The 16,598-nt window shown below is 36.8% G+C and overlaps 8 protein-coding genes across 8 annotated transcripts; 4 read left to right on the top strand and 4 right to left on the bottom strand.

The window, feature by feature from the left end:
- Nucleotides 1–13: 13 nt before the first annotated feature.
- Nucleotides 14–2,895, bottom strand: FDP41_010936 (uncharacterized protein; the record flags this gene model as incomplete). The annotated part of the gene is made up of 2 exons (XM_044701288.1): nt 14–2,315; nt 2,378–2,895. 2 exons carry the CDS (start codon nt 2,893–2,895, stop codon nt 14–16), a joined length of 2,820 nt encoding a protein of 939 aa, XP_044567670.1.
- Nucleotides 2,896–3,656: 761 nt separating this feature from the next.
- Nucleotides 3,657–6,274, top strand: FDP41_010935 (uncharacterized protein; the record flags this gene model as incomplete). The annotated part of the gene is made up of 10 exons (XM_044701287.1): nt 3,657–3,659; nt 3,849–3,908; nt 4,115–4,679; nt 4,795–4,853; nt 4,914–5,059; nt 5,164–5,228; nt 5,291–5,719; nt 5,793–5,830; nt 5,888–6,022; nt 6,113–6,274. 10 exons carry the CDS (start codon nt 3,657–3,659, stop codon nt 6,272–6,274), a joined length of 1,662 nt encoding a protein of 553 aa, XP_044567669.1.
- A 292-nt stretch (nt 6,275–6,566) lies between these two features.
- Nucleotides 6,567–6,998, top strand: FDP41_010934 (uncharacterized protein; the record flags this gene model as incomplete). Its single annotated transcript, XM_044701286.1, has 1 exon — nt 6,567–6,998. One exon carries the CDS (start codon nt 6,567–6,569, stop codon nt 6,996–6,998), a length of 432 nt encoding a protein of 143 aa, XP_044567668.1.
- Nucleotides 6,999–7,125: 127 nt separating this feature from the next.
- On the bottom strand, nt 7,126–8,358 carry FDP41_010933 (uncharacterized protein; the record flags this gene model as incomplete). Its single annotated transcript, XM_044701285.1, has 1 exon — nt 7,126–8,358. One exon carries the CDS (start codon nt 8,356–8,358, stop codon nt 7,126–7,128), a length of 1,233 nt encoding a protein of 410 aa, XP_044567667.1.
- Nucleotides 8,359–8,721: 363 nt separating this feature from the next.
- FDP41_010932 (uncharacterized protein) lies at nt 8,722–9,276 on the bottom strand (the record flags this gene model as incomplete). The annotated part of the gene is made up of 4 exons (XM_044701284.1): nt 8,722–8,771; nt 8,841–8,909; nt 8,978–9,020; nt 9,196–9,276. 4 exons carry the CDS (start codon nt 9,274–9,276, stop codon nt 8,722–8,724), a joined length of 243 nt encoding a protein of 80 aa, XP_044567666.1.
- Nucleotides 9,277–9,328: 52 nt separating this feature from the next.
- On the bottom strand, nt 9,329–12,165 carry FDP41_010931 (uncharacterized protein; the record flags this gene model as incomplete). The annotated part of the gene is made up of 2 exons (XM_044701283.1): nt 9,329–9,563; nt 9,614–12,165. 2 exons carry the CDS (start codon nt 12,163–12,165, stop codon nt 9,329–9,331), a joined length of 2,787 nt encoding a protein of 928 aa, XP_044567665.1.
- Nucleotides 12,166–12,583: 418 nt separating this feature from the next.
- Nucleotides 12,584–15,409, top strand: FDP41_010930 (uncharacterized protein; the record flags this gene model as incomplete). Its single annotated transcript, XM_044701282.1, has 1 exon — nt 12,584–15,409. One exon carries the CDS (start codon nt 12,584–12,586, stop codon nt 15,407–15,409), a length of 2,826 nt encoding a protein of 941 aa, XP_044567664.1.
- Nucleotides 15,410–15,824: 415 nt separating this feature from the next.
- On the top strand, nt 15,825–16,592 carry FDP41_010929 (uncharacterized protein; the record flags this gene model as incomplete). Its single annotated transcript, XM_044701280.1, has 1 exon — nt 15,825–16,592. The coding sequence occupies one exon, from the start codon at nt 15,825–15,827 to the stop codon at nt 16,590–16,592; it is 768 nt and encodes a 255-aa protein (XP_044567663.1).
- Nucleotides 16,593–16,598: the final 6 nt, after the last annotated feature.

The following is a 16,598-nucleotide window of genomic DNA, read 5'->3' as shown; positions in this document are numbered from 1 at the left end:
CAGGATAACAACTTCAATGATAAGAAAGAACATTCTTCTTTTTTGGTTTTCTCCTCTTTGAGATACCTATTGGACTTTCACTAATGATCAGAGTGGTCGAATATTCAGAAGTATTTGGAACATAGGTGGTTGGAGGACTAACACCAAGCAACACAGCAGGACTTTCCGTTAAATAGGATACTTCTTCACGAAAGTCGTCTGCCATATCGACCAAAGAAGAAGATGATTTCTTCCTAATCTTTTTTCTTGATGTTCCTGATGATTGCAATTTTGTAGCTGGAGGAGCTGAGTTTGGAGTACTTGGAATTTTGTTTTTAGATGACGCCTGTTTTTGCTTGAGATTGCTTTTTTTTCTTTGCTTGTTTGAAAAAGAAGAAGAGGCAAATTGGGAATGATAGTAACTTGAGAATGGAAGCGCATATTCGGATTGTTCGTAAAAATTTGATCCCTCTTGTTGTCTGAACTGCTTTCTGAGCTCTTTGAGCTCATGTTTGAGATCCGAAGACAATTCCTTCTTGTAATTCATTGTTTTTCTTACCTTTGACATGTTGTGAACTATAAAATATGTGCATGTTTCTCTCAAATGTTTAACGTCGTAAGAATCAGCAATACCGAGTATTGTAGAAACGTTGCCAGGGTGAATTTTTTTCTCGATAACGCTTTGGCAAATCAAAGATAATCTTTCGATTTGGTAAATTTCTGCAGCAATCAGTAATTCCACAGATATATCAAAATTGACCGATACATTTCCAGTATAAAGATAATGAAGGACCAATTTGAATACCTCTGGTCTAATACCGCTCAATTCGTATAAGTCAACCTTTTGTAACCCAAAAGTAAGTTGGTCTTTTGCCTTTGACGCAAGCATTCGTCTAAAGAATTTTGATCGTGACATTAAAATACAACGGTGACAAGCAATTCTTTCCTTCTCTGTACCGACCTCAAATAATACATCACAAATTGAATGATCAGCCTGCTGCAAAGTAGTGTTGCTCAGAATTGTGCTGAAAATGTTGCCACCATCTTGGGTAGATACTGACATGGGAGAGTTAATGGAATAGGAGTCGTCATCATCTTCAGACTCAGGTTCATTGTGAGAAGCAGAATAGTGGCTAAAATCAAAATGTATTTTCGAGCCCGGAGAATGCATCGGAGAAGATAAATCCGTGTCATGCTCTTGCTTCTCCAAGAGAACGCTTTTTTCAGTTGTCTCAAAAAGCTTCTTCATGTCAGAATACAAAGTTGGAGCAGGAATGGAAGAAGTAATGGTTGCATCCAGATGTTTTGAGCAAAGAGCAAACAATCTATTGATGGAAAAGGCGACTGCAAGGAATACCAGTTCAAATATACAGCTCTTAATATCGACATCTGGAACCTCTTCTCCATCCAGAAAACCAACTCTATCCGTATAAAGGTACTCTAAAAATCCGTGGAATCCAATGCTTTTAACCTTTTCATCTTTTTGCTTCAGAGACATGAATTCGTCAGTTTTAGCCTTTTTCTTTTTCATGAGAGCATCAGCTGCATCTCCAACATTAACTATATCATTCGCCACACCTTTTATACATTCCCTGTATAATAGGGGCGCCCTGACGAAGATTATTGGCTTATGAGCGTGGTAGAATTGTCCGTTGTACTCTAAAATAGTATCAGAGAACTCTTCATTGTCAATCAAAGAGCTCAAGTCAGTCGTTAGTGTGGATCTTCCACAGTCTATAGGTTCAATGCCTCTAATACCTGTCTCCAAAGTGTAGACATTGGTGGATATCTCTGTATTATCTTGATCATTGTTATATTTTCCACCAACAATCCACAACTTGGTTCCAGCTAATTGGGTAGTATGTCCACAAAGTGAGGGAGGGGAAGAAGAATTTCTGTCGACATGGGGATGCTCAATATCCCATCTAAAGTGTTCCAAGTCCAGTACCATGAGATCCTTGGATTGAGAATGAGTGCCCACTAATCCACCAAAGACAATCATCTTGTTGGCAATAACATTGGCAGTGTGATGAACTCGTTTGGCGGAATCGGTTGTGCCCTCAATCTTAATATTCTTCCAGGTAAGGGTGTCAAGGTCAAGACTGTAAAGATCATTAAACAATGATTGATCATTTCCACCTCCAAAAACATAAAGTGAGTTATTGTAAAGGACACAAGAATGGCCATATCGTGGTTGAGGTCTAGGGCCATTTGTCTTTTCTCTGACCCAAGTGTTTGTTTCAGTATCAATGACAACGAGGTCATTATAATATTTGGAGCCATCTGTACCGCCAAACACATAAATCTTGGTTCCATCTACAACGTTGGCAGTATGTCTATAGATGATATGCAACGTAAATGTGTCAGTTAGTAATTGAGCAATATTTGAACTACTTACCCGAATAATGCTGGTAAATTGGGCTCAGTAGAGTGGCGAGCTGTACACTTCACTTTAACCCATTCCATGCTTTCGATATTGAACTGATAAAGAGCATTACTTGGGGTACCCTTTTCTAATTGGCCTCCATAAATGTATAACACAGATTTGGAGAGGGCTACCATAGTGTGTTGAAAAAGTTTTGGTAATTTTGCATTTTCGAAAACTTCATAATCATTTCTAATTAGCTTTTCGTGCTTGTTTGAACGTTTGGTAAGTGATGTTGTTGCTGAGTGAGATTTAGTAACTTTTTTCTTTCTGAGTATCTTGATAACATCGTTTAAACAGTGATATTCACCTGATTCTAAATCATAAACTACGAAGGAGTTAGTAACTTGTTGACCTTCCACTTTATCCACTCCTCCGTATATGTACATTTGCTGTTTGTTAATGATTACAGAGGCGTGAAAAAACCTCTGTAATTGATTGTCATTGTAGCTATTCCAAAACGATCCTAATAATCTTGCAACCCATATCATATTATAATAATCTAAAAGAGAATATAAAGAAAGTTAAAAGTATGAAACGACAAAGAAAAACAAATTTAGAATTGGGCTCTAGAATGTAATACAAGCATATGAGAACAAGTTGATGAAAAAAGAAGATTAAATCTTGTCGATTATATGATGATGATGGTGATGACTAACGTATCAAAGCGTCGTGAAAGCTACTCCAATCAAGAACACTAAACAGTGGTGATGATGGCGATAACGGATTCAAAGAACCAGGACTACTATGGTGGTGATGTAAAAATAATTCAATATCAGAATTCACTACTACCGACTTCTCCTACTATGATCCTGATAGGATATTAACCGAATTTTTGTATTTCTTTCGAGATGCTGATGATGATGGTGGTTGAATGAAACAATACTATATTGGTGGTTGTTGTTGGGATGATGGTGAGGAGGTTATGATGGAGGCGGCAAGGGAATAAACAAACGTTAAAAATTTTTTGTTGTTAAAAATAGATGAGAGCGAGCGAACAAGGATGATGAATTTTCACTTCGCTTTTTACCCAAAACACACACACACTGTTTCAATTTGAATGAGTACACAGAGGTCCTCAAGCAAGCGCTTCTTCAATTTGAGGGATCATTTGGGTTTGGAATATGTTGCAGTAAAATGTTGAGATTTGAATTCAGGAAACCTGGGAGAGTTGCTTGCAAGACAGAATTGACTTCAATCGGATTGTTCTTCATGTAGCGATTTCAAACTTTGGAAATTCGTGGCGAATGAGATGGTAATTATTATTGTGTGTAGGGGATCTTGATATGTTGAAGAACTCCATAAATTGTGGCATCCACTCATGAGAAGTGATACATTGTTGCTTCTAAAATTTCTCGTTAAAGAAGGAGAAAATCAGGAAGCCAATTAGGTTTTTGGCTCTCAAGTTTACAACCATCAAGCAACATGAGCTCTCTTGTTTCAGACTGTTTCCGTACATACACCCACAAAAAAATCATCCGATCATCATTCCCAGCTCCCTTGTGTAAGTATGCTTTCTCTTTCTCATCATCATGATCATCGTGATCGATCATGGCTTGTTATGATCAACAACACTTGTTCTCGTATGGATGATCATAATGATGATGAAAAACACATCAAACTCTACTCTCTCTCAATATGCATATTCCTTGATGACATTCTCAAATTCTTTCAACAACGCGATTATACATTCATTCGCTCTAACTGTAGTGTAAAATGAAGAAACTCTCCACTCAAATCCTTCGTAATGCTAGCATTGTTCCATCCACCACCAATGCTGCTTCTCGTCGCCTCTTCTCTACATCAACCGTTGCCAACAAGAAGAAGGTCGACATTAAATACACCAAACTCTTCATTGGAGGTCAATTTGTTGAAGGAAAGGAAGGAAAGAAGTTCTCTGTGATCAATCCAGCTACAGAAGAGGAAATTTGTCAAGTGAGTGAGGCTACCAAGGCTGATGTTGATGAAGCTGTCAAAGTTGCTCGTGCCACTTTTGAAAATGTTTGGAGAAATTACTCTCCTCATCAACGTAGTATTTTGATGAACAGATGGGCTGATTTGATTGAGAGAGATGCTGACTACATTGCTGATCTTGAGTCTTTGGACAATGGTAAGCCAAGAGAAATGTCAAGAAATGTTGACGTTGCAATGACCATTTCTACCATTAGATACTTTGCTGGTTGGGCTGATAAGATCAATGGAGACACTATTCCATTGGAAGGAGATTACTTTTGTTACACTCAAAGAGAACCTGTTGGAGTTTGTGCTCAAATTGGTAAGTCAAAAGTATATGAATGGAGTACATTGTGTTTACAATCGCTCACTATTTATTTGGCATGTGCAATCTACCTTTCTCTTCTTAACATGAATGTCTTTGACTCTTATTTCAGTTCCATGGAACTTCCCATTGTTGATGGCAACTTGGAAGTGGACTCCTTGTCTCGCAACTGTAAGTTTCTACACATGGACAAACGGATTGTTTGTTCACTTGTCAATTAACACACATTAGGGTAACGTCTCTATTTTGAAAACTGCTGAGCAAACTCCATTGTCTGCTCTTTATGTAGCATCTTTGGCCAAGGAAGCTGGTTTCCCAGATGGTGTTATTCAAGTTCTTAGTGGTTTTGGTGAAACTGCTGGTGCAGCTTTGGCATAGTATGTTTCTTTTTCTAAATGATCACTCAATATTAATCCTTATAATAACCATACTTCATCCTTCGATCAATCCTTGTTTCATGTTTGTATTTGTTCGTGCACAGCCACAATGATGTTGATAAGGTTTCATTCACTGGTAGCACAGAAGTTGGTAAGAAGATTCAAAAAGGTAGGTTTGTTTCTACTTGTTCAAGTGCAACATTCAATCTCTCTTGCGTTCACAAAAAACAGCTTCTGCTGAAAGCAATTTGAAGAGAGTCACTTTGGAGCTTGGTGGTAAATCTCCACTTATTGTTTTGGGAGATGTTAAGGATCGTGAATCTATGAACAAGATTGTCGATATTGCTAACTTTGGTACTTTCTTTAACCAAGGTCAAGTCTGTACTTGTAGCTCTCGTGTCTTTGTTGCTTCAAGCATTTATGAAGATTTCTTGAAGGTTTCAAAGGAAAAGGCTGAAAAGAGAATTGTTGGTGACCCATTCGAGAAGAAGACTGAACAAGGACCACAAGTCAGTGAGGAGCAATTCAACAAGATTATGAGTTACATTGAGTATGGTAAGAAACATACTAAACTTGTCACTGGTGGTGAGAGACTCGGAAACAGAGGTTACTTTATCAAACCAACAGTCTTTGCTGATGTTGATGATACTCACAAGATTGGTAAGTGGTTGTGAATGGAGAAGAATATTTCTTCTTTTTAACAACAAATCATTCACTTTTGACTGATCAATAGCCCAAGAGGAAATCTTTGGTCCAGTCATGAGCGTTATTGTAAGTATCTTGCTTGAAAACGTTCTTTTAAACAAATATTGGTATTTCACAACATAGCGTTATGATGACAATGAAGTTGAAGAGGCTATCAAGAGAGCAAACAACAGTGAATATGGATTAGCAGCTGGTGTTTTGACTCATGATTTGAATAAGGCCTATCGTATTGCCAGTGGATTGAAGGCAGGAACTGTTGTAAGTAAGAAATTTTTGGTCATTGATCAATGACAACTTGTATTTTCATTTCTTACATCTTTCCATTCTTTCCTATTTCATAATGTCTAGTGGGTCAATTGCTGGAACGCATTCTTCCATAACGTTCCATTTGGTGGTTACAAGCAAAGTGGTATTGGAAGAGATTTGGGTGAAGCTGCATTGCATGAATATACTGAGAACAAGTCTGTGATTACCTATGTTCCAGGTTTGAAACGTCCATACAAGTTTTAAATGATGAATGATGAAATGGTTTCATTTCGTCATCCATGAACCACCACATGAACATTGTGTAACAATATCATTTACAACGACTCCATGTCATGTATTGTACTTTAAAAAATACAACAATAATTGTTCATGAGCAAAATACTTATCATAAGTGACTCTACAAAATTAATTCTCATTACTTGACAGTGTTTTGTCAAATCCTGCTGAGGTGTGTGGATTAACCCTTACGTTGGAATTCGTCGACGAAAGCAACACTACTTTTATCCAACACATAAAAAAAAGTCTAAAATTAAAAATGAATCCAGCAAGACCAGCAGGCTCAGTGAATCAACCAAGACCGACTGGTGCTGGGCAAGGAATGTCGGCTATGGCCAACCTCGGAAAGGAACAATTAGCTATTACCGATATGAGATACGAGCTTTTGGATCGAGAAATCAATAGATTGGGACTGCTGATGGAACAACTGGTTGATGCTTCCCGAGTGATGGATCCAAATCCAATTTCCACGAAATATGTAAACAAAACTCAAAATGAAAAGGATGAATTACAATTATCAGTAACCGCAGCATCAATGGTTGATGCCTGTCAAAATCTTCTTCGGCTAACATCGGATTTGCAAAATAGCTATTTATTTTTTGATTTTGACCGCATTGAAAATACACAAGCAAATTATTTGAGTTATTTGGAGAAGCAAAACAATAATAGCGAACAATCTCAACAATTGTAAAATACATTATTTATTTTAAATTTTATGATTACTTTTAATGCAAAGGAAGCATTTTATCACACAGCATGAGGAGTGAAATTGCAGATGGCACACAAGCTCATCAATGGATTGGCAACACTCACTCTGTCTATATATTTCTGATCCAACGTTTGGGATCAAATATTGTTGTCAGTACGTTCGAAACATAGGTGGATACTCGAGAAAGAAACGTTCTGTCATCAGATAGATTCAATAGTACTGGATAATGCACATATTCGATGTGATCATTCTCTCGAGATGAAACAGTCAATATCAACGCAATGGGTTTGGTATCAAAAAATTCATGGCTGATAGTAAAATCTGCTACTCCAAAAGGCATATCATCAATTTGCTTACAGAAATTTTCGCTATTTTCTGCCAAACTTGAAAAAATTAGTGACATTTGGTCTGCATGTTTCATAAAGAATTGCCGTAATGAATCAGTTGATTGATGTGTGGAAGTAGGAAACAATTTTTCGCTTTGTGTATGATCATACCTGTAAATCTTGTAAATATATTCTGTGCATGTGCGGTATTGATACTTTTTCAGAGTAGTTGAATAATAGAATTGTGGATGAATCACTTTTCTATGAAAATCAAAATTTCCAGCCTTGGTAAAAGAGAACCCTTTCTTGAACAAGTCAAATCCATTTTGTTGAATTCTTATTGCTGTCACAAGCTCTTGATGTTCTGAAACTCCATCAAGTGTATGAGCGAGTGGCACCATGGCTGAATATTTGGTAATGATATGATTTTTCGAGTTCTTCCCAAAGGTAGACGAGGATGGCACCAAAATCTTTTGGTGAGAAATTTGTTGTACATGCAACATCTCTTTTGGGCTTACTAACACCTTATTGGATTTAAATCCTTGACATACAATACTTGCATGAGGAATATCGATAGAACTCAAATAAGCAATATAATAATTCACACCCTGTTTGAAGGGAGGTGTTGAGAAGGATGTAATGGTAATTCCAGGATATGCCGACGTTCCATTAGAATTCCACATGGAGCTTCCATCTGCAATCATTGTTGGATCTGTGCTCACATTCAAAGTAGTTACAGCTGGAGTACAACCACCATCTCCATCACACATGATTGAAATTGAAAAACCATGATACGTGGTGTCATTGGGAGGCATGACTAATTCAAAATATAAAGGTTTAAATGCAGTGACAGAGATTGGATAGGTTTTAAATCCAATCTGTGTGAAAGATGGAAGAGCTTTGGTTCTCAGTAGCGAAAGTGCAGACACAGAACCACCATAATCCCCAAAATTACTACAATAGGAAATAAATAGGAAATAAATCAAGAATAATAGTGAATATGAAAAAGTGTTCATGGCGTTGGTACTTTTTGAGTGGTGTATTTGTTGGTTTGTGGTGATGATGTTGTTATTATTATTAGTATTGATGATGAGCTTCCTTCGTGATGGAAAATAATTTCCGGATTTTGTTGGCAGCAAATTTCTCATCATCATCAGCAGTTGCTTTGTTTGCTTTTGCAGTCTTTATAGGAGTGGTGATGTTTGGGAGATGGAATATTGAAATGCAGCCTCGGATCTTATCACCACAGAGTTTTGATGTGATTCGGCTTTTTTTGAATTGTGATTTTAGCGGAGTTGAGGAAAATTCTTCTCCGGCTCAAGGGAATGCTCCACGAAAACACGAATCGAATTTATTTGAAGTGAACGTTCGAATAATTATTACTTGTTCTCATTGTTGTTGGAATCATCTTTGAGTTGTTCCTCAGGAACTAGTGTGTGGAGATGAATATTGCGAAATATTCAATTTTAATGCTTGTTTCAAATAGGTTCATACTTACTTCCTGCTTGTTGCATTAACTCTCCGATACTCTTTTCCAAATCATCTATTCTAGTCCCCATTTCATCAACTAATTTCAAATAAAATTGGTAAAATATAATTATTGATTTTGTTCCGAACGATCGTTCATATACATACTCCTCTTTATGATTGTGTCGGACATGTCTTGGAATCTTTTTTGCTATTAAAGTTATCCATGAATGTGATGTTATTCAATCATCATGATTCGAATAAATTGTTTGAAGCGGTTGATGGAAATTATGATCCACAGTTTTGTATATCATCCATCATTATCATACAACAAGGAACATATGAATACAAATCCGAGATCTGATTTAGTTGTTTTGATATCTTACCATTTGATGAAGTAAATTTTGAACAAATACAGTGAGTTCTTGGGTTCCTTGTGGTGGTACACCTCCTTGATTGTCTGACATTTTTTATTGTTTTTGTTTTGGAAGGCGCGATCACCTGCATGCAGTTTCCTTACTATTCAAAGAAGGATTTCGAGAGGGACATGGAATCCAAAGAAACAGGTTCATTTTCCTTAGTGAGCGACCTATAGGTGGGAAGTTTGGCAAGATGTAATCGATGATATTCTTCTCGAATGGCGTCAATTTGTTTGTAAATATCACACATATCATTCTTGATACTCTCTGAGAAGTCTATCGTGAAGAAAGGATGTGACAAGAGCTCGCTTGCTTTTGGTCGTTTTTCAGGATTTCTTAATAATTCGTTAAATGTTGATTAAAATCTTGAGATTCAAATACCTACAATTCAAGACATCTCAAAATTACATCGCGCAAGTCATTGGAAATGGAGGTAGGAATATTCTGGTGTATCAAATGGACATTGTTGATCATGAACTCTACATATTGATACTCGGTTGTTAAGTTTGAAGGATAGAAAAGAAACCAAATGTTTTTTCCTAAAAGCATTTCAAGAATGGTCATTCCCAGACTCCATATATCAGGGGCATGCGAACGTTTGAAATTAATTTCCCCTTTCAACTGCTCAATGCATAAGAATGGAATGGTACCTGTGAGTGCTCCTTTTGTTTTTGATAACGTTAACGATCCCGATTGCTTCGATTTATCTAAATGGCTCTTCTTACATATAAGTTTCGACTCTCCAAAATCGCACAGCTTTATAAGCTCTGCATTCTTTTTCGAAGTAATGTACCATTCTTTGATAATAAATGTTCTACTCACCTTTAGCAATATGTTGTCACATTTTAGATCTCTATGAAAGATAGGCTCGTCACGTTCTTCATGGAGATACTTTAAGGCACTGAGAATTTGTTTCAAGTATAGCTGTATAACTCCTTCTGTCAAACCTCTTCCCATTCGTTTTAACACCTGTTTCAAAGAACCTCCGCTCATAAATTCCATCATAATATACACCCACTCTGAAGAAAATTCAACTCCCTTAAATTGAACAATATTTTCATGCTTTAAACTTTTCATAATTGAGGTTTCCCTTTCAATTTTTTGCTTGACATTTGTTTCTGGAGAGTAAAGTATTTTCTTGACAGCAATCATCTCGTTATTAATGGAATCATACACCAGTATAACTTTTCCGAAACTTCCTAGGCCTAAGGATTTCATTACAATCCAACCTTTGGACATTTCAAAAGACTCACCAAACGGAGACAAAGGACTTTCAGCTGGAGACTCTGAGATGTTCGGCGACTTGTTGGATGGAGAGGTATCAGGTTTGTTCACAACAAGTTGTACTCTCACTTTAGCTCCTTTCAAATCTTTGATAGTGTCCACATCTAACCATTGTTTATACTCCTTGTCAAAGTACATGAGAAGAATTTTCTCTTTTCTATTGATTTCAAATTTTTCCTTAATTTTCCTTTCAATTGCACGAAGAGTTGTGATTGAGTTGGACCCAGCAACAAATTCAACTTTCTTTTTTCTTCCTTGATATTCTGCAATGAAAGAACTAATTGGAGGATTGATTATGGGAGACTGTGCAGAAGATCGAGTTGTAGCAGCCTTAGCATCTCCCATTTCAAGTGGTTTTTGATTAGAAGACTGCTTTGGTTGTTCTGTCGTTTTGTTTTTTCTTGAAGAAGCCAATCTTTCAATTGGCGGCTTACTAGTCGGAGGTTTTGGTGCTCCTATTGAAGGAGAGGATGATGGAATAACAAATGATATACTTTTCCGTTTTAAAAATGTATGTGTTGCGTTAGGAAGTGACAGAGTGTTGGTCACAGATGAGTTAGAAAGAGAATTTGTCGGTCCACTTCTTGTTTGATTCGATACACTGGTTACCACTTTCTTTGAGTTTTGTTTCCGATTGTTGTCACTTTCTTCACTACTTCCGTTATCTACCTGTTTTGTTTGCTTTTTCTCTTTGACGACGGTATTTTGCTTGCTTGTATTGTTATTTGTGCTAGGTTTGTTTTTCTTTATCGAGGGCTTCTCAATTACTGCATATTGAGAGACATAATGTTCTGGTTTGGTGAAGGTCGATGATGGAAGAAAAGGAGGTCTTGTGGAGGTGTTTGAAGAAGGTTTTTTCTTTGCCAAGTTCGGCTCTGACGGTCGTTTTGACCAAAGGTTTTTGACTCCATGATTTGTCTGATTGCCGCCAGAAGAAATGGAGTTAAGGGATCGAGGTGATGAGGGGTGTTTTGAAGCAGCAGAAGAAACAGATCGAATGGATGAAATCGAAGAAGAGCTTGAATTAAGGTTGGAAAGAGTTTCATCACAATCCGTGAACTCGGTTAAAACTTCAACCATGTCCAAATACTGAGCTACTTCTTCGTCATAATCATCTGAATACTCATCACCCACTTCTTCTCGATCAGAATGTGAAGCTGTCTCGTTTATCATTTCTAAGCGACGAGATGATGTCGGAATTTTCAAAGGAGGAATAAATACTTCATCATCCTCATACGACTGATTGATTGCAGAAGGAATTCTTGATGGTGCTGTTTCTTCTTGAAGGAGGGGAATAGAATTGGAAAATACAGATGTGTTTACAGAAAAGGGCATTGGTGAAGCAGTAGTTGACGAATTGGCAGAGTCTGAAGAGTAATTATAGGCATCTTCTTTAAGGACCAGAAAGTATTGAGGAGAATAGTTGGAAGGAATAGTTTCTTCATGAGATGGGTCATGGGTGGTGAAGTTGGAGGGTTGTAAATCTTCCAAATAGTCCAATACCGTTTTTTCATGTGATTGGAGTTGAAGATTACTTGTGTCTGGATTACAGTCTTCTTCCAATCTTAAATTCCTTATTTCGGGATTGGCCTCAGCCTGCTTCACTTTAGAATTTTCATTATCAGTATTACCACAGTTCAAAACGTTATTCATTGTGTTGATTGATTTCGCCTCTATCATTCCTCTCCGTTTTTTGAAATATTGAATATTCTTAATGAAAGTAGGAAACAAGGAATCAATATTGTTGTGGTGGTTGAGTTTTGAAAGCGCGCGGAAGCAAAGATCTTTTTTTTTTAAGCGGAACTTTCCCATGCCAAGGAGATCTTCTTCTGACAGAGTGTGTGTGTGTGTTGAAGGACATGGACCTGGTGCATCATTTGTTGTTGTTAATGATGGTGATGGTGATAGCACTCGAGATGATGGCAATGCATAAGTAGAACATGGTCGATTCATTTAGGGAAGTGGGGATGAGCACTTCTCATGAGAACAACATGTTGTTGGAGGGATCTTTCCTAGCCCATTTACAACCACTAAGCGCATGTTCAATCATAATAGGGGGTTCCAATAAAAAATGCATAGCAGAAGCCTGCTGACAGGAGCAGCAGCCACATCTTACTCTTTCAGTCCATCATTCACCTCTGAAAATGGCACTGCCAGTGGACTTGACTTGGAAATTAACAACACTCATCATCATCACAATAATACCAATCATAACAACAACTACACAAGCAAGCCTATGATCGTTCGGAATGCCCAAAAATCTTCGCCTCTCATCACTCTGATCCGAAGAGTATGTTGTTTTTGCTGCAACATTTCGAGCAGAACATCACGTGTTGCTTCCGATGGTCATATTCGAGGAGGCATCAACAAGTCCCGTGTGACCATTTCACTTGCCATTCTCTTTTCCTTGTTCATATTTTTGTTTTTGGTTTTGCAATCAAAATTTAGTGTGAATTACAAGAGTAGTGAATTGTTGGAAAACAAATTAGGGAAACATTCTCTTCACACGAAAGAAGGCTCTCATCAAACTCTCAACTTACACACTCTCTCTTCTGATAAACGATTTTCATGTGAAGATGGTGGAGGATTTGAAGTCACAGATTCAAAACTCACCATTGTTGTCACACCATCTTTGAGAGAGAGTGATTTCAGATTTATTACGAGTCAAAGCATTGGAGAAAATGTCATGTTGGAATGGATGTTATTTAAAGAAAAGGATCAACCAACACCCAAGTTTTTGAAAAAGCTCCAAAAGAAAGTAATTCTAGTTGATGAGATCAAGAACGAAATGGAATTATTGAAAATAGGATTGGAACATTCGACAGGAGAGTATTTATTCTTGCTTCCTTATGAGGTGCATTTATTTGGAACATCCTCACATGAAATATTTAAATTGAAATTGAGTCAATTGAAATGCAGTGCTCAATCTGCAATGTTAGGTTCCATGCTCATTTATCCCATTCATGTCATTTCGCAAAAACCAAGTTATAATTACACTAGTGCCAATGACCCTAATTCGTCTTTTAATATTTATAGTATGACCTACAGACTTTCAAAAAGAGATAATAACATTCCAATACCGTACCACTACAGAAGAGGAAGAAACTACTTTTCACTTCCAAGTTCATCCAAAATACATCTGGACAATAATATTTGTGTGGCCTTTGCTGGAGCGTTCTTCAAGACATCAAAATTCAAAAATGTGAAATTGGACGTCGATTACATGAGTCGAGAGTTGAATGAGATACAAATGTGTCTACAACTGTACAATCAAAAGAAAAACATTATGTTCGACCATCAACCACAAGTCGATGATTTTGCTGTGGTAGTTCCGTATATACTGCCAAATGTAGAATCTGTCTCTGAAGAGGAAAATTCAAACTCTTGGAGTTTTGTACTTTCTCGTGCCCCATCATCAATGAACGAAGAACAATCCTCTCAACCTATCAATACCTACGAACAGGCACCACCAACCACCAATCGATTTATTCCTTTCAACACCTATTCGATTGGAAATGTGAAAAAATTTCTTAAAAAACATACAAGTACTTTAAATGAAATTCTTGAAACAGAATATAAGAAACGTACAAACAATCATACGAGCATGTCATTGGTATGGGATTTCGGAGCTGGCTCTTGCTCTGGCTGGTTCATGGAAACTGAAGAATTTGTGACAAACTTGGACATGGAATACAGAGCTACCAATTTGAGAATAATTACTGGACGAGAAGACACGTGCCTTGGGTTGGAGTCTTACAAATTTGAAAGTTTAGATCGATTAATTTCTAGAGAAGATATTAGCTCTAAAATTGACGTTTTTATTTCACACAAACCTCCAACAAGGTATCCAAAATCATTTCCCTACAAAGGACTTGTTCATTTGAATGGTATTCCCAAATATGTCATTGGAAGAAGTATGCATGAATCTGAAAAACTACCTCAGGAATGGATTTCCAATTTGAAATTAGTGAACGAGGTGTGGCTACCAAGCAGTTTTCTTGTGGATGTTCTCGTTAAGAAATATCACGTGAGCCCTGAAAAACTCCAAGTCGTGCCAGAACCAATTGACACAGACTTCTATAGTCCATACTATTCAAAATATTTAGGAATTGATCAATTGAAAAAGATTGTGAAACAACTCGACTATGAACCAAATCATTATCACTTTTATTCTGTTTTCAAATATGAAGAACGAAAAGGGCCAGAGTATTTATTAATGGCCTATTTTGATGAATTTGCTAATGTGAAAGATGTGACTCTTCATTTACAAACCTACATGTTTATGCATCCAAATGGAAGGGATAAAAAAGTGGTCGAACAAGCCATTGATGACGTTCGTGAAGAATTTCTGAAAACACGAAAAGATTTGAAACGAGAGAATTTACCATGTGTGAATATTATTTCACAAGTCGTTCCAACTACAGTCATGCCACACATGTATCATCATATGGATTGTTTTGTATTACCGAGTCGTGGAGAAGGATTTGGATTACCCTATGCTGAAGCCATGTCCATGGGATTGCCGACAATTGGTACAAATTATGGAGGCCAACTTCAATTTATGAATTTACACAATTCGTATTTAATTGATGTCATTGGTGAGAGAGATCCAGATCAAGAATTTGTGATACCCAATGTCAAACATTTGAAGAAACTCATGAAATATGTTTACTCAAATAGAAATGAAGCAAAATTAATGGGAAAGAGAGCTCGACAATATATTGAACAGAATTTAACACATCAAGTGGTGAATCAAATATTGATTTCACAGCTGAAAAGAATTGAAAAAAAGATTCAACAATCGAAATCTTCACAACAGCAACAACAACTGGACATCAAAAAAGAAAAACCAAACAGACCATTGAAAATGGAACAGAGAGGAATTCGACCACATTAACCCTCAAAATATAAATAGGGAAGTTTTTTTCAATTCAAATTGACAAAGTTTAAGTCAAAATTTCAAAAAGTTGTGTTTTAAAAAATACAGGAATGGGTTTATTGAAAAATAAACAAATTATAGGTACTCAATTGTCCGACGATAGTGTGTCTAATGGGTGTGTAGGTGTGAGGTGTAGATGTTGTTGGAGTTGAGTTCGCCAAGCTGACTGCTAAATGTTTCCCAAGCAGTTGCAAATTTTGCAGTTTTGGGTTTAATTATATATCTTCTAGCCTTCTTGAGTACAGTTGAACTGTTCCAAGTGGCGTTTTTGTAACAACTGCCAACATAGGCAGCGAATGAGAGATATATTTCATTTAGCCAATCAGTCAAAGCTGGGGGAGATAAGTCTAATTGTTAAGTTGTGTTTTAAAAAATGATTTCTTCCAAACTATTGATGGTTTGCTGCTCTTTGAGGAGTCTTGGTTGTTTCTCTGCAATGCACTTCGGAATTAGAAAAAATCATCATTGGCTTCTCAAATTAGAAAATCATCATCATGATTTAAAGTTCTTTTCAATAAGTCATGATAAACTTCAATTCAACAACACGAATAATTATTTATTAACATCATCATCTTCAGGTAAGAAAGAAAACCAGGAAGAGGATGATGTACAGCAAGAGGAAGAAGAATTTGATGAAAATATTGAACATTCAGATTTTGAATACGTGCCTCCAAAATATGTAAATCCAGAAGACTTGCATCCAGATCGCCCAATATTTGATGGACATATCCCGAAAGAAAAATTGATTATTTCATTTTCTAGAAGCTCTGGACCAGGTGGCCAAAATGTAAATAAGGTCAATACCAAAGTTGACATTAGACTTCCCATAGATTCCTCTGATTGGATTCCTGACATTGTTAAGGAGAGACTGAAAGAGCTCTATGCAAACAAAATTAACAAGGAAGGCGAATTAATTATTCAAGCATCTAGTTTTAGAACTCAAGATCAAAACATGAAGGATGGACTTCATAGATTGAAGGGATATATTGCAGAAGCGTATAACATTCCTAAAGAATGGAAGCCAAGAGAAGGTAGAACGGAAAAAGGTGATGCTATTCGATTGAAAGACAAGAAAAAACATTCTGAAAAAAAGCAAAGAAGGCAAGAAGGAAAGAGAATTAGAAACATTTATGACATTTAAACATGT

The sequence above is a fragment of the Naegleria fowleri genome (genome assembly GCF_008403515.1).
Source record: "Naegleria fowleri strain ATCC 30894 chromosome Unknown tig7, whole genome shotgun sequence".
Classification (NCBI taxonomy): domain Eukaryota; phylum Heterolobosea; class Eutetramitea; order Acrasida; family Naegleriidae; genus Naegleria; species Naegleria fowleri.
Note: the sequence above shows the minus strand (reverse complement) of the source record. Positions and strands in the feature narration are given on the sequence as shown.